The sequence below is a fragment of the Corvus brachyrhynchos genome, unplaced genomic scaffold, assembly GCF_000691975.1.
Source record: "Corvus brachyrhynchos isolate BGI_N302 unplaced genomic scaffold, ASM69197v1 scaffold136, whole genome shotgun sequence".
Taxonomy (NCBI): domain Eukaryota; kingdom Metazoa; phylum Chordata; class Aves; order Passeriformes; family Corvidae; genus Corvus; species Corvus brachyrhynchos.
The window spans coordinates 561908-589499 of NW_008239080.1; the positions used below are offsets into that span (position 1 = coordinate 561908).

The following is a 27592-nucleotide window of genomic DNA, read 5'->3' on the forward strand; positions in this document are numbered from 1 at the left end:
TTATGATTTTTAGCAATTCTTGTGATGAATAGTTCAGCAAAAGTCTTATGTTATTTCTAAGGATTTCTAATTACAGTCATAGCAACATAATTGATGTGCATATTAAGAAGGTTACAGACAATCTATATGGGCCTGTGTATTACTTCACAGATATTCAGCATGTAAAAAGAATCACTGGATTTTTAACTTAATTTTTTAAAATTTACTATAACCTATAAAGAAAACCTCCTTCTGACCCCAGAAAGAGCAGAGGAGCCTCCCCAGCACTGGGGTCAGACACTACCCCGAGGTTCCTGCATCAGTGGGGAAGACACTGCTCCCTCTACCAAGAGAAAAATGATTATATTTCCTGCCAAAACTTATGCAGCTGAGATAGATCCCATCTAAAGTGGTATCTGAACTACACGAGGCAAAATCAAGACTGTATTTACACGTGAGCTATCAGAGTTTTGAAAGAAAGCAACACATTCAGTTTTGCAAGCTGCCCCTACCTGAAGGTTGCATCAGTGGGCAGGAAGAATGAGCTATTAAGACAAAAAACTTAATCAAAAAGTAGTCTGAGTTACAAGATAGCATAAAAATTAACCCTGAAACAAATTCGATAAGATGAGCATGCTACAAGGGCATTGTGGATTATACTTGCTTATATTAACTGAAACAAACTGAACTGAAACGAAGGTAAGTACCGGTATAAAATCATTATATATCTTTCTGTGTACAGATAACTAATATATAGGCATTCAAGATCCATAAAAGCATACTGGACAAATCATTTGAGTTGAGAAAATTGGCATACAGATATACACTCAGTATCTCTCAGTGATTACATAAAATACCTGCACATTCCCTCTGAAAAAGAAAGATAATAAGACAGTAGTAAGAAAGCTAGAAAAACACTTGATCATAAACTCACCTATGTAATAGCTGGAAGTATATCCTTTCACAGAAAAATTCTGAAATGATTAGCCATTGCTAAAATTACAGCATTTCCTTCATTCTCTTAGAATTACTGATGATGTATAAAAAAATACTTTAGGTATTTATTTTTATGATCCCTCATTTTTTCTCCACCCATTTTTCCAGTAATGCAAGCCATGAGTAAATAAATGATGCCCTGTACTCCTTGCTGTGTAGATGATGTTTTAAGTTCTTTGCAGACAGTTGCAGCAACTTGAATCTTTCAGCAGAATCCCTGGCCCCCACCAGCACAAGCTCCTGCCCTTCTCCTCTCACCTGCTGAATGCAGCATCACGTACTAATTCATAGCCCCTATGGCACCCTTTTGCAATGAGGTAGCTCATGAATACTAACAATCTCCTAAATGCATGATAGTTCTGGACCAAAGGGAAGATATTTTTATAATGAAAAACATTACATTTCTAAAAATAAGTGTCTTGTTATTAGTATTGTATGATATATAATCAATAAATACAAACAATTACTTATCTACAAATTTCTCTGTCATTTGAAGAAAATATAGTTATATTTACATATGATATAGAACATTTTCTACAAGATAAATTACAGTACAATTTTTAATAAATATTTATAAATATTCATTAGCATTTAATAAATTAATTGAAGCATGGGGCTTTACAAACCAAAGGACAAACATATATCCTATATTATAATTAGTCAAAAGAATTTTTTAGACCATCATTAAATAGTAATTTCGTACAGTCTGTACCAACTGGAACTACATATTGATTTAACATGCACATTAATCATGCATTAGATCTATGAAATAGCTATTAGGTTTAAAAAAAACCCCCTTGCTCCTGCTGTCAAGTCACTATATTAGAGTCCTATTGGTGTATTAAGATATTTGCAGATCAGTAATTTGTAGGTTGTATCTGTTGCTGACAATATTCCTATATGGTATGGAAGTGCCACTCAGTGACACAGATGCTCCCTCTGGGATGACACCCCAGCCCCAAACTCTCACCGAGGCAAGGGCTGAGGAAGATTGCCTTACAGAAGCCTCCTCTGGGAGCTTAACTGGTTAAACTCCTACTTTGGAAGATCAGGAAATTTCCATATTGGAATACAGTATATCATAATCTGGGTTGTGAAAATGCTTTTCTCAGCAGCACACTGACCACTGAATTGTGCAAGTTTCACAGCTCTGACTGATTTCTATTTTTTAAACTTGCAAAACTAGCATTTCTCCATGAAACGAAAGAATAACAATTCAGAAAGTAAGTCTGAACATTGCAAAGGATAAGCAGATTTTAACTATTTTCCAAGCAAAAGATAAGCAGATTTTTATTATTTGCCATGAACATTTCAAGTTAATTTATATTCTCTGAAACAAGCAGAGCAATTGTCTCTGTATGTGGGAGCCTGTGTGTCTGCCTGCACATACCCAAGGCACCATCAGCCTGAAGCCAGCTAATGACATGAATCATAAAATGAAACCAACACAAAAGCAGCGACCCCAGGAGCACTGTTCAGGATTAACTATTGCTATTAATGCTGATGTGGAAAGGCTAATGTGAATCAAAAGGTAAACAGCTCAAATGACCCAAATTTGACTGCACATAGTCATGTACATATTCTGTTAACCTGTACCAAACATAGAAAGGATGTAAATGTTAAACCTGTATCAAGAAAATAGATACTGGGGGTGGGGGTGTGTGTATGAAAAATACAAAAATGTGTAGCTCAACACTGAAGGAAACTTTCTTCAGTATCAAAAAAGCTGAATTCCTCAGTTTTTCTTTCTTTGCATGATATTCAGGAGTAACATTATTTTCCCTGTTGCTTTTTTTCCCATGTTGCTTTTTTCCCTCTAAATCATGAGGTACTGAAGTACCTGTGGTCTCACTGCTCTTCATGAAAAAAATCCCATTTCGTTGATATGAAGTAGATTGCTTGCTGTTCCATTACAAAAGTAAATAATAGCAACAGGCAATAGCAACAAAATAGGAAATGCAGGAGAAGAATCTGAAAAGCTAAACGGGACAGTGCAAGGTCAGGACTAACAAAAAAAAATGCAGATAAAATTTTTAAAAATATAGTAAACTGAAATGAAGATAAAGCAAGTGAGAGGTACTCTGAGGTCTGAGCCATGGCTAAAACTATTTTCCTACATTTCTTTAATCTAAAAAGAACAAGTACTGCCTGTTTAAAATATTAGCATAATGTTCTTAAACTAAAAGTTTATGGATTACATTTCATCTTTATCAACTGCAGTAATTAAATGAAAAAACCAATTAAAATAATTTTTCAGTCTTTTTTAAATCATTAAGAAAGACTGCTGGTGATGTGACAGTTTCTTTGAAAGTGGAAACATAATTGGATAATTAAAAATGCAGAAGCAATGCTCCATAGCACATTTTTCATGTACAGATGTTCTGAAGGGATTAAAGACTCCATCTCCCTCCCTCTCTGACAGACACATAAAGCAGTTTATAATGACGGATTTTCAAAAATCATTATCTTTAGATAATGAATAATTAGAACATTAATTACTCTAGCTTAACCTTGGTGTTGTACATAAATGACCTCAGAACCAGAAGTTTCCATCTGTAATATACTCTCCGGGGGTAAAGAGGATACATTTTATTTTTTAAGCAGCTTATCTAAAATGTTTTCATATATCTTGACTTCATGGTAATAACTTGAAGGCTACTGCCCCCTATTTCCCCCCTGCAAAAAGCAAAAGCTGTGACTCAGGTAACATCAGAGTGCCTGTCCTTGCCCCAAGACAGATCACCTGAGCAGCAATATTAACTAATCGCAGTACATGCTCAATATGCTTCTCTCTTTAATGAAACTGGGAAGTGCACAGCCAATAAAACTTTTTTGGTGTTCAGTTTTTAGCTGCAGTGATTTGGATAATCAGAAACAAAGTAGGATTGGCAAATTACTTCAAGTATTGCAGTGGATGCTTGCACTGTGGAGATTTTAGATGCAAAATGCCTTGCCTGTTACCTGAATCTGTTCTGATCATCAAACATGAAAAATTTAGGGAGAAATTTTACATGCCTGGTTTCTGCCCATAGTCAAATTTCTTCTTTTATCTGTTCTAAGTTCCACCTGATATACCATGGCAGATTGCCTGGCCCTTTTGAAGGAAATAAAAAGAAAAAACCCCCCAAAAACAGCAACAACAAAAAAATTATAAATTCATTTCACTTTGAGAAGTGGCCAGTGTCTCACTGAAAGATTCCAGTGAGGTGATCCTTCTATTTGGCACATAGAGTACCTGTCAATTCTTTTGAGTACTTGTCAATTTGGTAAAACAACTTCTTTAAGTCATACCTCTCATATTAAAAGACTTCAAAGAGATCAACTGTTAAGATACCAGGAAACCTTCTTGTTGCAAAGTGACATTGCACTCACTCGCAGCCCCTATTGCTAAATAGATTGTACATTTCCTGAATATTACTATTTTGCCTCCAGCTCAGAGGCAGAAAGTCAGTATTTCCCAGGAATTGCACCTCTTGCCTATTCTGCATTTGGGAGAAATTAGCTAGACTGTCCAGGATGCAGGGAGGCTGCAAGTTTGTTGGCCATCAGGCATGACTCAAGACAAAGTCACCTGCCTGGAGTACAAAAAAGAGTATAATGGACAATAATGCCTGGTAGGAAAGAGTTCATGGTGATACTGAAGCAGAAAGAGAATAAGAAAACTGAGGAATGAATTCTATTCATCACTCTTTCTGAAAACAAAACAGTTCCTAAAAATTCCTGAAACTGAATGAAAAAGGTCTTTTCAATGTCCCAGCACAAGTATTTATTATATTATGACCCCCCCCCCGAGATGGTCAGTTTATCTTTTGTAGCCACAAAGCACTCACTATCCTCTCTGCTTTCGCAGAGAAAGCTTTTCCATGTGCCATCACAACGTTTTGTGTGGTGAACTCAGCAACCATGCAACTGTGCAGTCTCTAACACTGTCACTGGGCTAAACAAATGAGAACCTTAAAGAATCATGTGTGAGTTCTGCTCCAAACTTTCCACATGATAGGGAGATTGAATTCACAGCATCAAGACACAATAAACTCCCATGCAACAGGCAGCATATGGTCACCAACAAAGACATGTCTGAAATGAGTTGTCACTAATCACATAAAAACTATGGGGCAGAGTAATTTCCCAGAGCAGTAATAAACTAGGCAAGTGAGAAGAGCATTCTTTATCTTTCTACAATTCCTGCCTCATTCTCTAAACAAGTTTAGAGAAGGCTTTGTCCCTATGGCTTTGCCTCAAAATCTTGATTAGGCTTTTTGTTGCGCAAATACTTTCTTTTCAAGAATGAACACTATTACCATCCTGAAGTTTTAAAAAACCCCCTTCTTCATTTATCAGTTTTGATGACAGCTGCAACACAGTTGTCCACGTTTGTGAAGCTCTTGATAAGTCTTGTGAAGTCCTTGATAACCCTGCTAGGGAATTTGCAATAACTACAAATTTCACAATGCACTGTAATAAAACTGCATCATCTTTCAAGGCTTGCATTGTTTGTTCCTGTATCCATGTTTTTCTATTTTAGTTGTTGTATTTTAAGCAAAGTAGCAGTCATACTATTGCTACTCAACACAGTTACATGAAGACTGAGAAGTTTTCCAACAGCTCGAGCTTTTGGTGTACGTAAAAACAAGATAAGGAGTTTAGATTTTTGTTTAGAATATCTCTGTGTGTCGAAAAAGATCAGTTACTCCTCTAGGAGGAAGCTGAATTAAGGTAGCTGTTTGTTAAGCACACACAGAAGTCTCCCTGTTTTTAAATAAAGAGATGAACTAGTCTTCCTTGTAAACCCAGATTTAAAATATTACCCTTATGTCAAGGTGCTCCACAGCATGATGTTATCAATAACCATTAAAAAAATATTAATACTTGTAAAAACATGTCACTATCTTGAGTGTAGACTTGTTAGTTTCATGGGTTTCCACTTTCCTGTGAAATTCATGTTGGTTTTTTGGCTTCTAAATTTCCAATCCAGAAAAAAAGACTGTTATTTTTACATTTTTAACACTAAAGAACTATTGCATTATAAATATATGAATTACTTTAATTAGTGTAGATTAGTTCTAGTATCTCTATTTCTTTCTTAGAAAGGAGGAATTCCAATTTACATAGAAGACGTAGGATTTCATACTTATGTGAAATATAGCCAAATCATCTTAAAAAATCTTGCACATGAAAATTGCAGGATCTACAATTTGCCACAAGAAAGAAATACCTGGGTCAATAAATACTCTTAAGTTAAATTTGCAGAGACATAATTTAAAAAATTGGAACTTATGCAGAATTTTGACCATTAAAAATGGGAACTTCAGAAAAGAGAACAACAGCATTATGTCCCCAAAGCCATACCAGTTCACACTAAGAAAAGAAATGAGTAGCTTTTCAATGAGTACCATTGCACTGGAGCTTTGACAGCTGATTAAAACCAAATCATATTGAAGCATTGATTCTGGTGATCCATAGCCCAGCTGATAAAGCAAAACTTCAGTCATTTATAAATTTGCAAGACATTAGCTATGCAGGCTTTGAAGCAGATATAATATGGAAGATAAATAGAAACTGAGAACTTGGTCCAAGATTCTTTAGAAATGTGACAACTGAAAAGGTTGATGTGATTTTTATGTGAATACCCATGCAGCAGAATTCATCATTTCTGCTACTGCTGCAGGTATGTAATTGACTGTGTGGTGCTTTAGGCCTGAGAAATATGGAACAGACCTTCCACAATGATGCTTTGAAATGCTGCTCATGGCAGAATTTAAGCAGAAACCCAGGAAAAACCCCTTTGAAAATGCCATTTAAGGACCAGCTTTCAATGTGATGCAGACTGATATTGCCACACCACTGTTTGTGGAGCTGTGGAGATTTGTAGTTGATAGGATCTAGCTCTTCATATATTGCTGACATCTACTTCTGAGCAAGGGACCCAGCTCAGCATGCTGCCAGAGCACTGTGATGATTATCACCTGATGGCACACAGCTAGGCATGCACAAGGCATGCAAGGGTTTGGGGTTTTTTTAATCTGCTCAGCAGTGCCACAGCACATACAGCACACAAGATGATCTACTGTGTCTTCTGGTATGACACCCTGAAGGCTCTCAGAATCCAAGAATGAGGAACCACCTTGATTCCAAGTATGTGATGTATCCTTTTCCAGACAAGGGTCTGGGTTGATAACATCTTGAATAATTCAAATAACATTTATTTTTATATAGAATACCAGTAATGAGAGCTATAAACCCCAGGAATACCTAATTTTACCCAATATATACAACAGATCCCTCTTATGCTAGGCTCCAGCATTGCATATTCCACTGCAAGTTTATACAGCTCAATCCTTTCTTTATATTATATGAACTTGCCCTTACACTGGTTAGTTAAGAGATACAGGATCAAACTTAGACAGGGTATGAAAAATCTGTTATACTCCCCACATTTTCAGGATCTTCTCCCAGGTTTAGATAATGAGTGGGGCATAGTGAATATCCCCCACAAAGCCAGTCTGAAATGACTTGTGAATTCGTTTCCATTTTCCAGGTGATTTACTTTTATTGATTAATAAGCTTTGGTGTTCGTCTGTTGTTGCCTCCACTAGTTCTGTTTGCAATATTTATAGCAATAATGAAAAGATTTTACATTTCATTTTCTTCATGAGTAAAGTATCTTGATTACACCCTTAGTCACTGTAGCACAAATTCAATATAAAGACTTTAATTACTTTTGTAATTAACATTAAATGAGTGGGTTTCTTTATTTCAACACAGACCTCAGTCTCATCAAATGCATGAAAAACCTTGGCATATTGTTTTCCTTCACTGTTATGACAAGAAGTTAAACTTTGCTCAGCTGGCCCTGTGGTGCAGTGCATTTTAGTGAACCAGTGTGCTGGGAAGGATGGATGCAGTCCTGGTCTAAAGAGAGGGCGAGGGAAGGACTGAACCACCGTATTGCACCAGTCACATCACATACATTTATGATGCAATAAACAGCACTATTGGGAAGCCTGAGAAGAGGTCAGAAGACCCTTCAGACTCTCTCTAGCCCCTCACCACTATAAATTGTATCAAACTAGTTCCAGTGTACAATGTGGGGAGATGGGAAACCAATGGGAGAAAATCTATTTCCAATCCAGAGAGAGGCCTCTGGCTATATCACCTTGAAAGATCTGCAGCTCAGCGCTGCTGTTTGTCCTCAGTGAGAAGGCAAACCTCCAGTTACTTCACCTGGTTCCAAACTAAACACACTGAGCATTTTGTGCAAGAGAACAGCATAATAAGCAGCATGAAATGAAAATCTGAGAGTCACAGAACAACTGAGGCTGAAGGACACTTTTGGAGATTGCGTAGTCCAACTCTCCTACATACTGCAGGGGTCATAACAGCAGGTTGCTCAGGGCCATATCTACGTGGGGTTTGGATATCCCCAGATATTTGGACTGTGCAAAATCTCTGCACCACCTGTTCCAGTGTTTAATAACTTTTGCAGAAAAAAAGTTTTTCTCATGTTTCAGTGAGATTTGCCTTATTTCAGCTTGTGCTCATCCTCTCACTGAGATGCGTCTAGCCTTTTCTTCTCCAGTCCCTCTCAGCAGGCATTTGTGCACATCAGTGAGATCTCCCTTGAGCCTTCTCTACTCCAGGGTGAACACTCAGCTCTCTTGGCCTCTCCTTGTATGACAGACACTCCAATCCCTTCACCATCTTCATGGTCCCTTGCTAGACATGCTGCAGCAGTTCCATGTCTCTTGTACTGGGGAGCCCAGCACTGGACTTCAAACTCCAGATGTGTCTCACTAGAGCTACTCAGCTCTGCTGAGGGAGAAGGATCACATTCCTCAGCCTGCTGGCAACACTCTTCCTAATGCAGCCCAAGATGGTGTTGGTCTTCTTAAACGCAAGGAGGCATTGTTGGCTCAGGTTCATCTTAGCATCCACACACATCCTAGGGTCTTTCCTCAAAAGCTGCTTTCCAGCTGCAAAACTGAGTTCTAGCTGTGAGCCCCCAGGCTGCAATGGCACATGGGGTTACTCCTCCTCAGCTGCAGGATTTTTCATTTCCTTTGTTGAACGTAATGAGGTTCCTAATGGCCCATTTCCCCATCCTGTCGAGGTCCCTCTGAATAGTGTCACATCCCCCTACTATATCAACTATTCCAATCAGTTTTCTGTTGTCTGCAAACCTGCTGAGGGTGCATTCTTCCCCATCATTCCAAACACCAATGAAGATGTTAAACAGTACTGCCATAATATTGACCCCAGGCATACATCACAAGTGATTTGCCTCCAGCTGGACTTTGTGTCACAGGTCACAATGCTCTGAACCTGGAATTCAGCCAGTTTCCTCTGCCAACCTGGCTGTACTTCCTCAGTTTGTCTATGAGGGTGTTTTAGAAAAGGGTGCTGAAAATCTTACTAAAGACAAGACAGAGAACATCTGATATTCTGCTCTCATCCATCAGCGAATGAAAGAAGGATATCAGGCTGGTCAGGCTTGATTTGCCCTTTGTAAATCCATGCTGACTATCCACAATCACCCCCTTGTTCTAGACGTATGTTTGGAAATAGTTTCCAGGATTATTTCCTCTCTCACCTACTCAGAGGTTGAGATAAGGCTGACAGTTTCCAAGATCCCTTACCCTTCTTGAAGACAGAAGTGATGATTTCTTTCTTCAAGTCTTCAAGAACATCCCCTGACTGCCATGTTCCAAAGGTTATTGAGTGGCCTTGTAAAGACATCAGTCAACACCAGCTCATTTAGTACTCATGGGTACACTTTGTCATGTGCCAATAACTTGTACATGTCCAGTTTATTTAAATGTTCCTTGATCTGATTATCCTCTGCTGAGTCCTTGCCCCAGACGTTCCCTCTGGTCATCAGTGCACTACAGAAACCTCCTGGATTACTTGTGCCCTACTGCATTGCTCAACCAGCAGATACCAGGATGGTTTAAATTCTCCAAGGAAACCAGAACCCACAACTGGAAGAAGGCTTCATCTAATTCTTCTTCCTGATCAGGAAGTCCATAGCAGACACCCACAATATCATGACATTGGTTGGGCCTCAAATCCTGAGCTATGAACTTTCAGCTGGTTCATCAGCCTGCATATTCTGCTCTCTCACACAAAGGGCTTGCTATCCTTCCTATCACTCCTTCCTTGCTATCCTGTCCTGTGCTTCCGTGGATTGCAGCACTCCAGTAGTATGAGCTATCCCACCACTTCCCAGTGATCATGGTGAGACCATAGCCCTGCAGCTGCACCACAAACCTCTAATTCCTCTTGTTTGTTCCCCATGCTTTAGAGCATAGGCCATCTGGAGAGCCACACCCTTGTGCTGATTTCCCACTAAAGGTATGAGAGCTTCCCCTAAATTGTCTTCTCTCAATCACATCCTTTTTCATATGCATACACTTTGTGTGGCTCCTTCCTGCCCTGTTTTGTTGTTTGTGTGGTCCTGGCTGTCTCTATCCCTCTGAACCCATTGCCTATCAACCCATCAACCACTTCCTCACTTGGTCATGAATCATCATTTCTCTACTCCATTGTTCCTGTTTTAAAGCTCAAGTGTACTAGAGCTAAGTGTCAGTGTACTGAAAGAACAGCTACATGCAAGTTGTATATTCTGTTATGGAAATCAGGGAAGAAGATGTTTGCCAGATAGAGTCTAACAGTACAAAATTCAGCGATGTACAGAGAATATAAATCCCAAAAAGCATATATGAGTTTGTCATACAAGCCATTCAGTGGCATGGCGTAACATGTGAAATAAATTAGAACTGGCTTAAATCCACAGTTACAACCCATTACATTATCCTCTTTCCTTGATAAACTCATATAAAATATTTTAGTTACACTTAAGCATTCAATTAAAAAAAGCATGTAAAAACCGATTAAAATTTGGCACAGACATAATGATATTATACCACACATTGATCAAGATAAAAAAATATAATTCTTAATAAAGATGTGGTTTTCAAATTTAAAATGAGGGATAACAGTAATATTCCTAATGCAGGAACTATTTGTTTGAAATCCAGATACACTGAGACAAATTCTCCTTAAAGTAAGCTATTTAGTCTTTCATAAATTTAGCAGATTTTATTAAATCGGATATAAGTGAAACACCTTATGGTAGCTTGTTATTCCTCCAAAACAGAAGCCTCCACCTCACCTTTACCATGCATGACAGTTCCCTACTTAACGGCACCAAGAAGTCCGGGTATCTTTGCATAAGCAGGCTACAAATGAAAAGTGATGCAATGACACAGTCTGGCATAATTTTTAATTAAGTGAGCAAATGTCATTCTTTGTCTGATCAAGCCCATGTGGTGCTGATTAATCATCATGGGTTCTTACTTATCAATCATTTGCATTAAACCACAAAAAGTTTCCTTCTGCTTCATTTAGGATGTGAGAAATGTTTCAGAGACATACACAGTAATGTCTCCAACATACGCAGGCACAACGTACTGCTCGACTGTATCACGAATGCATGAAGACCATGACTGATGAAAGCAAACCTCCATAAAGAAGGACTGGTAATTTGGCTTCACTCATCAAATACATACCAACTCCAGATTCACAAATCTGATTCTGATTCAAGTCAGAAGTCACAGAACATTTTGTTCACATACCAAAAATTCCTTGTATTTTTTTCTGCACTTCCAACTAGAGAGCATGGCAGTTACCCAGGATGGTAACAAGAAAGATGTTTGGAATAATTTAATATACAGAATAGTTTATCCACGCAAAGCCATTTGTTATAACACATACCTGAAAATGCTAAACAAATTAGAAAGGAAGAAGCTATTTTATATACTTATATTTAGAACTTGCATCAATCATAATTCCCTCTTGCAACCTATTAGAAGTGTTAATCAACAAAACCTCCAGAATGAAGATTAACTAATGGTATTTTCTATACATGCTATGTCACAGCTTTCTTACAGGCAATTCAATTGCAAATGTACTGTAAGAATTAATTTAGTCTTCTACTGTAAAAGGTTTAGGCATGGTCTTGTCATTTATTACAGGAAGGGGTAGATTTTCCTTCTCTCTGTGTTACTAACTTCTTCAACATGCTCAAACTTCCTAACACTACAAAAATTTAAATTTGGGAGTTTTGTCCCAAAACAGAGCTCAAGTGTCATCTAACTATTCAACTAACAAGCACAATATTTCTGTGTTTTTCTGCATGAACTGGTGTTATGCTTGCTGTTCAGATAGCATTTCATTCTATAAATGCTTTACAATATTAAAAGCACAGTGTATTTTCAGTAATGTAACTGAAGGAGTTAATTATTAAAATTAAAAATTGCCAAAAAACTCCCCATGAATTGTCCTACTCTTCTATCTAATACCCATAGGCTTGAGAGACACAAGAAAAAGAGTAATCCTTCCAGGTTTTAAAATCTTCTTGAAAAAAGAAATAACTATAAACAGGGTAATATAGAATATATTGTCTCAAATCATATAATCTTAAATTTTCAAAATTGAGGGAAAATAGAAAGACACCAGTTCTGCCTAGATTGATATGAAAAAGGGATTATCTAGATTTTTTTAAAGGATCTTTCCTCCATTAGGATTTGGGAGGAACGGTCAGGAACTGTGCTGGTAGAACTGGTGATCAAGTCAGTGGATATAAACCACACTCACTATGACCTGAAACCTCAGTCCTTCCGACATTTGTACCAAGATACAACCAAGGATTACTTTCTTAATGACAGCCCTAAAGAGGACAGGATCTTGTATTCTCGTATGTCTAGGAGTCTGATTTATATCCGTTTTCACAGATGCATTAATATGAGGGATGATGACATTGTACTGACTAACAGCATTTACTAAAACTACTTCTGTCTTTAAACTGGCACACTTCATGTTCAGACATTTGGCACCACAACTCTCAATATGAATAACTAGCCAGTGATTTTTAGCTCATGCAAAAAGTTGGGAGCACCATTTCACTTCAGGTTACTAATCAGAACCCCAGACTACTCTTAATCATGTTTCTCCATTTAATTTAATTAGCTCAGCTTGCTTGTCAATAGCCCTAGGAATAATTTTTTTCTGCTCGATGGAGAAAGAGATGCAGATATCCTTTCTAAAGGTGATGCAGACCAGAAACCTCACTTGCGTATTGTGAATTTGTGTATTTTCTTTCTGGATACAAAATGTACCTAAGGATACTTGTTGAATGACTTAGTTGAGTGAAATGGCAGAACTGAGCCACCTCTTTTGAGCCTCTGTATGCTTACTAGGTCTGTCCCTAGCACATATCTGGAGAACAAAAGTAGGTGGATAAAAAAGGCAGTTCAACAAACTTTGTTCTTAACATTATGCTCACAAAGTTGCCATGGTCACTGGCCTGACACACTTCCAAATGAAGATGATGCTGGATATGTGGTTTCAGTAAGACAAAAACCAGGAGGACAAAAAATGTTGCCCCTCCTGCTCAACCATCCCATCCCATCCTATCCCATCCTGTTTGATATATGCTAATTTTGGGTTCTTTGGAGGCAAAAATAAAACTTGAATTTCAAATTACTAATCGAACTTAAAACTTCTAATTCCTTAATTCCTTGACCTTAAAGAAATATTAGTAATTGAGATAAAGAATCAATTTAATCTAATTTTAGATGTCAAAAATGAAAGCAACCAATCTAAAGAAGTCATCTAGGGTTTCTTCAACAAGTAATGCTAGAAAAGGATAATTCCGTGTCTTTGACACCTGTCTGAAGATTAGGTGAACCATCCAAGATAATAGGTGTTTTCTTCTTTTTCATGCTGGCTTAGGTAAGATAGAAAAATAATTTAATAAAAACCTATTTTTTAATGTGAATTCCACTGAAGATACATAGCTTTTAAGACTGGAGTTAAACAGCATGAATCTCAAGATGAAAAATATTGTTCCAAATACAATCAAACCTTTCCCCAATTTTTTAATTTCTTCCTCATATTTCTATCAAAGGAACTGCATTGTATGTTATTACTATACATTTTGTTCACTATGGAAGTACTACCTGAATTTAGAGAAGATTAAAGCAAGCAAGCATAAGGTGTCTAATTTCTGAGGTATGGATTCCGTGGACAGTATCAGAAAGGGGAGGTACTTGAATTTCAATTACATCTCACTTTCTGGTCTAGAGTGAGGCTGAACTGGAGCTCCCACTGCAGACACTTGGTTTTGTATAAGAGTTCCCCCAATCCTGTACACAAAGTGCTCTGCTACCCCTAAGAATGGAAGAGGTTGAGGATTTGACCCCAGGTTTCACCCTTTCCAGGCTCACACAAGGTTACGGGTTCACCCAGTTCTGATATTTGTGATCACACATCCTGAACTCAAGGAAAATTTCTGATAAAATCTGTTAGGCATACTTATGGGAAAAAATCTTACTTTGTTGAACCTGACAAAGACACTGTGAGAGGTTCTAGTTGAGAAAAATTCTGTATCTATGAAATAAGGTATTTTGGTATGAATAAAGCCCTTTGTAAGAGTCAAATACTGACTCTAGGACACAATGAAATGCAACATTTAAAGACATGAATTGAGATGACTTTAAATACATTTACAGTTCCACTGCAGTGTTCTGCTGGACTGTGGATTACTGCAGCTGTCAGGTTATACCTCCACCAATCTGAAATATTACTTTAAATACCCTTATGAACATTCCTTAAAAAGAAAATAAGGTGGATCTAGCTCAAACATAGAGGCCAGTTTCTGAGCTTCCCTAACATCCCTTCCTGTTGTATAATAAACACACTAAACTCCTGCAGCTGATCTTCTCAGACATTGAGTCTGTCTAGAAGTGTTCTGAGTGGTAAATTATGCCTTCTAGGCAGATTTCCTAATAGGGATTTTTTTTTAATCGTTTGTAATTCTTCTTGTGTTTTACAACACTTAAAGTCAAATTTTTGAGAGTTCAGAAACTGGCAGATGTAATCAAAGACTACCAAGCCAATACTACAGCCATTAGAGTTTCTGGGATTTTTGTCATCAAGGTAAATGAAAACAAAAACCAACCTGTGCATCTAAAAAGCCCTAACCCCAGAATAGATTAGTATCAAGGAGGAAAGATGTATTTGATTATTGATAATGCAAATGAATTAAACTACTTTCAAACCACAGATACCAAAATTACTAAATGAATAATAGTTTCAAATCTAGAAATTTATCATATACACAAAACCAGCAAAATAAAGGCAGGTAGGTAAGGAAAATACTTTGAGAAAGAAAACCCAAGCTTTTATGAAAAAAATTGTTTAACTAAAAAAATCTAGTAATATTTCTGCTTTAAGACCTTACTGACTTATTCATTACATTGATTCTTAGCCAACAATGAGGACAGCCTGTGTTCAAGTTCAACTGGCCATAAATACATGAATCTACCATCCCCTCATGGGAAGTCTGCTTTCTGTTTTAGATGCACAACTGCAAAAATAACGTCATCGTAGGCCAGTAATGGAAGACAGTTTATATGTGCATAATATTTTTCACAAATTCTTACGTCGTGGCTATCTGGTTTCAAGATGTTCTGGTTGTATTCTGGAACTCAGTGAAGGAGGGAGTGTGATGCAATTGAAGCTGCATGGAGAACTCACCTGATCCTGCCCCGAGGGCGCTCGGATTGCTCTGACATAAAACTTGTGCTGCTGAGGCGAGAGGCACTGCTGGTTCGGGAAATGGCTGACACATCACTGACATCACTATCTGATGATTTGGCAGAGACGTTATCACAACTTCTGTACTGATCTGTTTGTATATTATACTAGAGATCAAGAAAAGAAAGGGTGAGGAGTCTCATCAAAACAGGACGCATTCATCGAGACAACAAATGGCCTAAGTACAACAATTCTCTTTAACTGCTTTTAGATGTAACAAAATTGTATGAAATTCAAAGAAATGCCTACATTAAACAATGCCTTTATGTCTAGTGCACAAATCAAACATGTCCATTTATGGACTAAATAAGATACTTGGAATAAAATACAGCATTGGAAATTAAATAGACTGCTGGTTCTTCAGCACACTAGAACTAGAAAATAATGAAACATTTATATGAAATATTTATGCAGCAGACAGACATCTCAAGCACATGCATACCCATCCATTTGGCTACAGACTCTTTTAAAAATTTTAAAAATATTAAAAATATATGCTATTAAATACCTGCACATAAAACTGCATCTGAGCCTGAATGAAATATAATGCTACCTGAAGCTATTAGGGACTGATTTCAGTTCCTAAGTTCTATTAAAAAAGAAAAAAAGTACATTTTCTATCTCAAAACATCTCTTTGTATTGTGGTACTAGAGGACTAGTTAGGCAGAAAGGTAGCTCAACAAATACAGTATTTGTTTCCAGGCAGATCAGTTCCCTGGTCTAGTTGCATTTACATCTATCTGCACATGCATAAGCACTAGCAGAAGACCCAGCAGGGGGAATATGTGGACAGGGGAAGAAGTTACTTCACTTTTAAAATCAACTTTGACACCACACCACCTATTACATAATGCTCTTATTGCTCATCTCATCAGTCAGACAGCAATTAGTTCAATCCTAGCAATGTCACACTTACCTAAATCTTCACTGACACAGATATGAGGACCAAATAATTGTCAGGCTCACAAAACTAAAACTCTCTGTCATTAGAAGAAGGTACTCTTGGCTGGAAAGCAACTAAACCAGTGGCATACTTCCCGAAGTACATTATGGGAAAACTATTAACACATAGGAGAGCTAGGCAGTTTTTGACATGACACTCTAGGGAGTTCATTTTCCAGATCTGTGCTCTGTAAAATTGCAAGTCATAAAAGTTTATTTATGAATCATACACAAATCAGTGACTGTGAATATCCAAACTCCAACTAGGCACTGGATTGCTGGATGAGTCACTCAGCAAATGCCATGACTTAATTTCAAAAACCTGGCAAACACAAGCTTGAGTTTGTACAGATGAATCTATCAGGTCTCTTCTCCTAAAGCCAGGTTTATCTTCTCTTGCTTCAGTGCCTTTCAGCATCTATGCTTGTGTACACTTGGAAACCTCTTGGTAAAACATTGAAGATAAAATGAGGAATTTAATAGGAGTAGAGAAGGGGAAGGAATAAAGACAATTCTAAGCATCAATTGTAAATATGGAAATCTGCAGGACAAATGGAGGTTATATAAATTTACTGTCTCAGTGTATTTTTCAGGTTATTAGAACACTGCTTAGCAAAAACTCTTAGCAGTACCCTGTGAGGGCCTTGCAGTGGCTTGAGTAAAAACATCTGCAGCAGAGAAAGCTCTGGTTTATTAAAGGCAACTTTAAGAAAGTGGGTAACAAACAAGGCTCAAGTTCTCTGATATTCAAAAATATTTTCAACTACAGTGAGAATTTATTGAGAGGTTCTCTTTACAAGTGACTTGTTGTGACTTTACTGAATATAAATGCCCAATGGGGTTAAGGTGAGACTATGCTGATATGTTTATTCAGATCCCCTTTTGTTAATGGCTTGTAGTCTGTTAAAAAATTTTGCTGCTTGCTGTCCTTCAGACTGCAAGATAAAATTGGAACTCCGAAATGGAAACACAAAGCATGCTAATTCTTATCAGATCTAGTTCACAATAAGATATCAAATTTTTATTCTAAAGTGTAAAAAAATATTCAAAGCAAGAATACAAGTTTGAGAACTTTTTACTTAGGCTAAATATTCAGAGGCTAGAAAACTGAATCATTAATTCCCTCCAGTATAGGTTAAACTGCCCCAGTCTCAAGACAGCCTTGATGTCTTATGCAAAATTCCTTAAGAATTCCTAATGAATCCTCCAAGCTACTCTAAATGAGACACATAAAAATATGAAAACCACCTGGACACATGGAATGATCTGGCATTCTATTAAGCTAAACAGATTTGCAACCTGCAAAATCATCCCATTAAATAACAAAATTTATGTTGATTTTAGTGAAATAGGGATTTCACCCATCCCATATATTTAAATTATACCTAGAAATTATTCCTTTGCAGTTGAGGTTTTAAAAACACTTTGTTTAAAATAAAACCAAGCAATCTTTCTCAGATGCATGGGGTTTCTTAAGCATAGTAACAGACTGTCTCAGAAATACCTCCATGTTTTATTTGTGTTTGCTGTAGACAATCTGACTTCTTCCCTCTGCCATTATAATGTCCAATTACCTCTCTTCCTCACCAAAAAGTCCATATTCTCTTTGTACCCTCTGGTTTGAGAGTGCATACAGTGAATCTGCAATGGTGGGAGACTTAGGTGGTCCCTGAGCAACCATGACATGCTGCTGGGGAGGGCAGACTCCCCCATCCAGAGAACCATCAAGGCCAGATGCAATGACTTCTGGAAGCTGTCCTGCTGGAAGCCTTTCTTCTAAGTATTCAGGGAGGCATAGGCTGCTGGCCTCTGTCCCAAGCCACACCCAAATCTGGCTCTTGAGCACTCAACTTATGGTTCAACAGGTGGACTGTGTATGTCATGAAGAAAATCCTTTGTTTCACACGTACTGAATTCGCTCCACCTTTCATGGGTTATCTACATGGGCTGGGGAAGATGGGGAGGAGGGAGAGAGAGAAAGCATCAAGCATGGTTTTGGAGCTTACTGGTTAGAACACTGGGAAAGTAGTTAGAAGTCCCAGTTTGTGTATCAATGGCTGTTTAGAGATTCAGCTTCATCAATTGACTGCTCAGTATCAGTATGAAACCATTTATTGGTGCAGAGGCCTTCAGCCCAGGTATCATCCCCTGTAAGGGGGGAACTATATACATATCCTCAGTCTGTTTTGCTCCATATAGTCCAGCAGTCCGAAAAATTGAATTGTTTTGTGCATACCAGACTGGCTTAAAGGACAGTTTTTCATATGTTGGTAAACAGAGAATTTTACAGTGCGATGGGACATAAAGAAAAAACTGAATCCATGTCTTCTACTTGCCTTGTATTGCAATCACACAGCTAGTGAAGAAAACATGAAGCATCCTTTCCTAAATGAGATTTTCAAGGCACCCAAGAAACTGAAAACCTTTTCCTTCACAGAAATAGAGATTAGCACAAAAAGTAGTGATGGTGAAAATTAATGCTGAGTGCTACATAGTTTACATTTTCCTACTACTACTTCTGGATTTAGCTTTTCCTTCCTATACCCGCTCCTTTTAATTCACTGACCTCTACAGAAGGCATACAAGTTTTCCTGCCGATTTCCTACCTACCTCTGACACAATCTGATAGTCAGTCATCTCAGCTAACAGATGAACAAAATGAAAGAAATTTTGAAGTTAACTTTTTTCCCTTCAAACATAGAGAGAAGTAAATAGTACTCTTCCACAAAGCAGTGCTCATTAAAATGAGAATATTTTACTGTTGCAATACATCTGAATGTATCATTCAGAAGAAAAATAACATGGACTAAGATCCTCTTACATGGTATCTGCAATGAAGCAATGCCTGCAGGTTTCCAACTGGGCTCAAAAATAATATGATACAGTTGTAGTGTAAAGCAGAAAACTGCTGCTCTTTATAACTGCACATATATTTGCAATAAATTTCCCCGACATGTTAGATTTAAATATTATATCATTTTGAAACTTCGAAACAAAGTATATTTTCAGTGCAATCACTTCTCTTTCAACTCTGTATCTTAAAGCTTATGTAACATTCCTTTTCCAAGGTGCACTATTTATGACATTAGGAGAGTTGCTGAAGTTTGCAGCAACTTCAACAGCAATTACTAAGGAGTAGGTCTGGTTTTTTAAACATTAATAGCAGCTAGTTTCAAATGCCAAAAATACCTGCACTGTCCCTGCCTGCATTACAAAAACAGAAGTCTACAAACAGCTGGAATGCACTTCTTCCATTCACCTTACCACCAGTGGAGCTGTTACTTCTTGCACACCAGCAAAAGGAGAAAAAAGGGGTATGATGAACTGCAGATGTATTAACATCAATGGGAAGAATGCAGACATAAACCAAGAGTGTACTTACAAATAATTTTACAGCTCCTTAATGACTAACAATGTTAGCAATTTTACTGATTATAAGGCACATCTTAGAAGTCATTTAACAGTCCATTATAATTGGATTATCTTCCATATTAAGAGGTATTTCTATTTCTAGATTTAACTCCCAAAACCATGATGAATACAAGAATTCAGAGCTTTGAAAACCGAATGAGTGTGCTGTCCTTTGACTACAAAAAAAGCCCCAGGTGATTTACCTTGGCAAATATATACCTCATTATGTGCTTAAAATGAGGAAATTAAATGAGAAAATAAAATGGGCATTAAAATGACGAAAAAGAAATCCAGACCACATTCATATATTCACCCAGGGACTTATGCAAGTCTTGAGGTTGCAGCTATCTTTTGAGGCACCATACTCTAATGAGGAAGTTTGTCAGAAAACACTGAATCCTGCACAAAGCACCTTGAGTTTTATGATTGCTCACACAGGGTTCCTCTGAATGCTGCCAGCATTCACAGCCCAGCAGTTGGCACCTTGGGGTGTTCAGGACTCATCACTGACTTCCATCAGCTTCTGTCTTAGGAGCAGCTCACACTGTGGTCCAGAGCCCACTAAGCACCAATGATTCTAAATAACTCCTCCTGTAATTGTATCCAGCTACTATGAACACCGCTCAACCTCCAAACAGGGAACAGAAAAAACGAGCAAGTCAAACCAGGAGGAAACTGCAGTGAAGCCCACAGGTCAAAGGAATGGAACTCACTACATTTTGTGAAATCCAGCCAGTAGTGGAACGACTGCAATCTTAATATGACATAAAGAATTTTTTCTTCAAGGTTGGTGAAGGGGACCAAAGGAAGATTCTCACCACATCTATGTCCAAAAGCACTTTCCATACACAGCCCTAAATGCCTTGCCCAGCATGACGTAAAACTTAACATAATCATCCTCCTATCAGCCCAAGTATCCTACCCAGCCCCTCCTTTAGACATGAACTGTTAACACATAAGAGTTAAGACAGTAACTACTGAGTTAAATCCACAGTGCCACTGAACAAATGCATGATACACTTTTCTGCTAAATGCTTTTCAATCATATACAGTCTTAAGTCAGTAGTGCATCTAAATATAGAGTGATATCCTTTTAAAGTACATACTACAGTGCTCTAGTCAGTTACTCTCTTGAATAAACAGACCTTCCAAAAAAATGGAAAGCCGGAGCAGCTGCAGCATGGTGTTTGTGTTCTGTGTGTGGCATCTGGAATAAAAAAAACTTACTGTATTTTAAATTAAAAGGCTAATTAAGTTATACTGTAATTTACCTCTGTGCAAATCCAGAATTATTCCACCCATGTTTTGGTTCTCTCAAGCACTGAAACAGTGAAAATACGTGCACACTAGCCACTACAGCCTTACCAATACGTAAGAAAGAAGGCAGACATATTTAAAGCTCTTCTTTAAACCCTTTTGACAAATCCTCAGAGGTCTGGCAGTTTTTTAAATTTCTTTTTTTGTTTAGCTTATTAGAAGTTAACTGTCTCACATAAATTATGGAGCCTTACCACTGCACTGGAAGGAAATGAGGATGTGAGCTCTGTGAAAGTCTCAAAACAACTAGAGTGAAACAGCCATGAAGATATATACAAATGTTGCAGGGCAGACAGTTGCCTGTTCAAAACCCATTAATGGATGTTCAAACCAGAAACCTGCATGGTGTATGCTTGGAAAACTATTGCTTGCTTACTGAAACTAGAAAATTGAGAAACTGAGTGGTAAAACCTACAGAACTGTAATGCATCAAAAATGGACTGGAAATTGCAAAGGACAGATCACAATATCTCTTAAAAAAAAGGCTTGTTTCAATATAAGAGAAAACTTATTTAACTTCCAGGAATTATTTTGTATATGCATAATTAACCATTGCAAATATGATCCAATCCCATATGGAAGGAAATTTTTTGGATGATTTAGAGAATTTTGTATGTAATGAAACAAGTGTATGTGCAAATGCTAAAATATTGGAACAATCAAATCCATGTGAGTTGATTGCTCTGAAATGCAGAATGGACTCTTTTTCTCAATGTGCAGCACAGTATAATTTCTCTAACAAATATATTTATTTTTTGAAGCAATGGGCAAACACTGCTATTTGGGAAAGAAAGAAGCATTTTGTTAAAGAGGGACAAACTCTACTTGCAACTGCTATTTCTTTCATAGTCAGTTAATATTTATTTTTCGTTATTCCAGAATTTCTATTACACCACTTAGCATTTTTTATTTTTTTATTTAAAATAAGTATTGTTTCTGCAGCTTTTGAAGACTTTTCACAGATTTTGGCAGCAGAAATTGGGTACAGTCTTTGGTTCTTAGAAGTCTGTCATCAGCTTTACCACACCAGCTGATATGACTAACAACATTTTCATTGAGCTGTCCAAATCTTCATGTGTCTTGGTTATTTTCTTGACTCTTTCACCATTTTCTCAGAGTAGCGAAAGACAGTAGCATAAGGTTTGCTTTGGTAACATTTTAAAAGTGAGGACTATCACCACAGTGAAATGAAGCAAACAGATGACCTGACAGAACCTATCAGCTGGCCAGTTTGAATATTGGCAATTTTTTAAACAGACTGAACATCTCAAGGGTTGTCTTTTTACAGTGGGAGAAGGGGAAAAGGTGGGGGGAGGAAAAGTGTTCTGAAGGTGTGGTATGATTTTTTTTTTTTTCCCCTTCTTTTAGGTCTGTTAATAAACTTCTTTATATTCTTTTGAGTTTTGTGCCTGCTCTGCTTTCTCCTAATTCTTATGTCACAGAAGGTAAACAGTAATGAGTATTTTGGACCAAACCACTACACAGCCACATCACTGAATATCACAGAGTGTTAGAATGGGCTAATATAATTCTTTCTTAGCACTTAAAAATTAATTCTAGGTTGGACCATCTTATCTAGGACTCCAACATTATCATGAAGAAAATACATGAAAAGTTAAAGATTTAAAGTCCAGGGCAATTCTTCTTACCACCGTTTTAGCATGGAAAAAAGTACATGCCTATCAGAACACAAGGTACTCCAAAAATATTTCTCAGATAACAACTGGCGGAGAATTTGCTTCTTCAAAATTTTCCTCATACTTTTAGATAAAAAATTCTGAATAAAATCATTTCAGTATTCTTTTCATTTAGTACTCATTATGCTTTCAATTTTGATTTAATTTCCACATGTATTTAAAACCAAAAGAAGATCCTAGAAATCACAAGGTTCTAAGGATAAGAGAAATTTGTAACATTGCAGGTTGATGTTTTCTAACTACTATTCATCCATACATTGGATCTACACTGATCAAATAAGATAAACGTATTGGAGAGCAAAAATTATGCTTATGGTAAATAGAGTGAGAATTAAAAAATATATTTCAGAATGATAAATACATTTTCAATGTATTCATACATTTGTATATTTCAATACAAATTTCAATCAATCTGTAAGCACATATAATCTAAATCAGAAAACTGGCCTTTGACTTGGAACAAAGGTCTCTGGTCATACTGGCAAAAGTCCTCAGATTGTGTATTACCTCTCTCTCCTGAAAACTTTATCAACCCTATTCTGACTATTTTTTCTAACATGTTAAGTGGTTGGGAAGTACCACAGAGACACACTGCATCTCACCCTCTTGCCCTGAGTGGACCTCTCTTGAAGGTAATAGCAAACCCAGCAGCAAATGAGCTGTTCTAGTTAAACAAATTCTTGCTTCTAATAGAGGACCTAATTGGAAATTTCCATCCCAGCTGTTGAGTTTTTTTAATAGCACTGGTGTCCCACAATTTGGCCATTGAGGACCTAAAGCCTTGTTTGTCTTGTTTCTCTTCCTTTTGAGAATCGTTCATCTAAGTTCTTATTAAAGTTGTCTGCATGTTTAACTGCAACAAAGATCTTGAACCAATCTTTCAAATCTGTTAGATATTAAAAGTTACCCACCAAATTTCCTATTCAACCATTCCTAAGTAAATTTCTGATTTTGTTTTAGAGGAGTACCTCACTTATACATTATTTTAACCTGTATCTCCAGGAGCATCCAGCTCCTCAGAGCTTGAATTGTAAGCAGCAGTGCAGATGTGCAAGACATTTTCAGCAGTTTGCTTAGAAGCAGTTCAAATTATAAAGTTGTGGGCTATCATTTTAGCCTTATCAAGAAAACAAAATCCCTTTATATAACTTCATTAATGTAATTTCAATATATTCCATTTTCACAGAAACTCTTTACGATTTTATTAGAAAAGGAAATCAAAGTAATCAGTAGGTATCTCAAGAAAGGAAATACTTTATCTCTGACATTATTAGGATGCAAAAAAATTATACAAATATGAGAACATCTGCATGGGATTGGGCCTAGTTCTGTCTGGCTCTCTACACATCAGACAGCAACAAGGGCCAACCTACTCTTTCATGGCCTACTTTTCCAAACTCCAGGGATTCGAAGTCTGAGGACTTCCTAAGCTAGAGGTGACAAGTCTTTGTTTAACAGCTGTTGAAGGATCTTTCTTTCCTGAACTAGTTTTTAAGAATTTTGGTTTTTACAGATTCATTTTAGGTGATGTCAAAGACTAACTCTAATGCACATCAGATGGGGGCAAAAATGATGCCAAAAAGCTATTGCTTGAAGACATTTCTGTCAGACTTTAAAATACAGTGTTCTTGAAGGTTATATGATATTTTAAATAAACAAGTTTATGCCTTCAATTTTCAAGCCAAAGTATCAATCCAATACTACTGACTTTACCTTGGTATATTGCTCACGCTCATGTTCTTGGCTAGAACCAGACCCTGATGTCTGATTATAACGGTGCACTTTCATTTTCATCTGTCTCGTTCGCTCCTCCACTACTAAGCTTGCTGCAAAAACACACAATGAAAATCAATTAAAAATAGAGAAAAGTTTTTGGAAAAAACAAATGGTTTAGCAACAATTTTAGCTTATTTCCATTTCAACAAAACAAAGGAAGGTACAAACATGTAGAACAAGCAGGGTGTAAACACAGAACAAAGGAACACTAATGTCAAGAAATCAACCACTTTCATTGTGAGAATCTTTACCTGAAAATGGGCAGACATCCCAATTTCTACACATAATCAAGCTGGTGCAACAGATATGAAAAGAGTGAAAAAATTTAGGTAGCAGGCTGAATTATAAACCTGTTAAATATTCTGGATGCAGGGGACATAAATCCATGATCATCTAAGCATGTGTTTGTTTAAATGTAGAAAATATTACAGTAGCATTCTAAGAACTAATGCATTAAACTGGTATTAAAACTAATTTGAAAGTAATTAACTCCTCCTACTATCTTGAAACATAGCAGTTTAACAGAGCTAAGACTATTTAAGAGAAATAATTTCTCCATTCAACCAGTCCTATCAAAATACACTAATCTTCTAGCAGGTTTTTTTTTAACAAGAAGTCCTTTAAAATCACTACTTTGCTCTGTCATGTTCACTTTTATTTCAAATAAATTTGTGTGTGTTTTTCATATTCCATATGGTGGTGTTTCTTTAAAAACAGAAATCTTACACCTTCAAGAAGTTGTGCTATAAAGAGCATCTTCTTCAATTTTAACAAGTTATGTCAACTAATATCAGCTGTGCCTGCCACAGATACATGACCTTGTACTAACAGAACGAGAGGTGTAAAAGCCCCTGGGCCAAGGCTTCCTCAAAATCAGTTAACCTTTGTGGTAGTGAATAAATTTCAGAAGGAACTATATATTCTGCTATTCTTAAACTTGCTAACATTTTAAATTCAAAGCAGTACAGGTAACATCAATACCATGAAAACTGGCACTTTTTTACAGTTTTAGAACTAGACCCAAATATTTATCAGTAACTATTCTAAATCACAGGAGCATTCACTATATTCATGGTGGTTTAAGAGGTTATAACATCCCAGAACAATTTCTTTTAAGTTGAAATTTTTTAGTGTGTCACAAATTTAATTTTATTTGAGGCAACCTCCACAAAATCTTCTGCTTTTGTGTCAACCATGGATTTATATTACTCTCGAAAACAACTAATTTTATAAGTCAAAGAGCCCCTCCCCAGATCAGTGATGGGCGAGAGACACCTATATTAAAGCTCACATAGTCAATTTGCAATCACAAAACACAGAGAATTTTAAATTACTGGAAAAGAAGTAGTTATGTATTTTCAATTAAGAAGTACTGAAGCGCTCATGTGTGGCTTTTACACTGTTAGTTCACTGTGGCATTCTTTACACATTTAATTCTTTTGTCTCTGCTTTGCCAGCACAAAGATACAAGGCCGAAAAAAAAAAGGCAGTACACTCAGGATTGGATATTTTAAAGTATAAGCTACTGCACAAATCACAATTGTGCCTGCATGTACCATTTGTAACATGCCTATGGAAATGATAGAATGTCTGTGTGCTGGTTGGGTGTGAAAAAATATACAAAGGCATCACCGTGAATTGCTTCCACATTTCTCATTTAAAAATAAGAAAATTAAGTACAACAAACTACATTAAAATTCTGCTACAACTACAAATTTAAGGCGCAAAATAAAGTTATTGTAATCTTCAATCTCCCATATCCAGAGTCCAATCTAGCAAATTCTGCACATGCAGAATGTCACACTGGGCCCAGCAATTATTCCAGATGACTAATTATGTCAGTAAATGTGTACCTTAATTGCAATGAGTCCAGTTCCACCATCAGATATGCAGGCACAGCTCCAATTACTTCAATGGAAGTTGCATGGAGGTATCTGAAGGCAAAATTGAGCACTTTAGGTGAAATTTTTAAAGATGGCCTCTTATTTTAAGGACAGATATGAAAGGATTAAGATATATCAATTAGGAACTGAAGTAAAAAAATGGATATCTTAATCCTATCATACATGCATGAAATAGACTGATGATACAAAATCAGAGGGAAAAATGAGACCCCTTTAAAAATTTATCCCTATATGTGTATGGTGCACAGATTAGAGTTACTCTAAAATATAACCCTTTCATCGTGTGAATTTTAGGTCCTTTACCCTGTCAACTGTATGTTATACTAAATAATATATATGATATGTTACCCTGTATTACCTGAGATACCTGAGAAAGAATGTTCTATTATGTAATGAAATGCTGTTTCAGAGGTTCTTTCTTCAGTCAAGATTGAGTAAATAGTCAACCTTAATACTGTAATTCTTGATTTTTGTTATGTTTAAATCCTTAAGTTTAACACGTTTATGTTTTCTTTTTATTTTATAAATATGATTATATCAAAGAACATTAGAACAATTAATCAGGACTGTGAAGTAAATCTAAATTCTCTAATGGAGAAAGTGCATGAAATAAAATGTAATTTAGCACCAATTAGCTGTGAATTTATTTCTAAGCATGCAGTTGCATGAAACTACTCTAGAAAATCCAACTGTGTTCTTTCCAGCTTTGTTTACCATGCACATCTGAGCATATGTTGAACATAGCTCACTTCAGTGATGGAAAATTTTATCTGCCTGACTAGTGGCCTGGTAAAACTTTTACATGTTAATCACGAGAAGCAGAAAAAGAGGTTAACTGGGGAGCAAAAGCACATTAGCAAAACTGTAACAACCATAGGTAACAACACCATATGATCACATCGCTTTCTTGA

At 36.8% G+C, this 27592-nt stretch overlaps 1 protein-coding gene across 31 annotated transcripts in view; it reads right to left on the minus strand.

Moving 5' to 3' along the window:
* The window catches only part of RIMS1 (regulating synaptic membrane exocytosis 1), a 246029-nt gene that overhangs the window by 47459 nt on the left and 170978 nt on the right, over positions 1–27592 (minus strand). For 25 of the 31 annotated variants that reach the window (XM_017739265.1, XM_017739252.1, XM_017739268.1 and 22 more), the window contains 2 exons: positions 24715–24827; positions 15574–15740 (listed from right to left, as the gene is read on the minus strand). The exons of 3 other annotated variants lie outside the window; for them this stretch is intronic. In XM_017739265.1, coding sequence (XP_017594754.1) covers positions 15574–15740; positions 24715–24827 — 280 coding nt within the window. Of the gene's footprint in view, positions 1–913; positions 1200–15573; positions 15741–24714; positions 24828–25028; positions 25070–26630; positions 27215–27592 lie in introns of those variants that run through there. 3 more of the 31 variants (XM_017739279.1, XM_017739280.1, XM_017739281.1) reach the window with 3 other exon arrangements.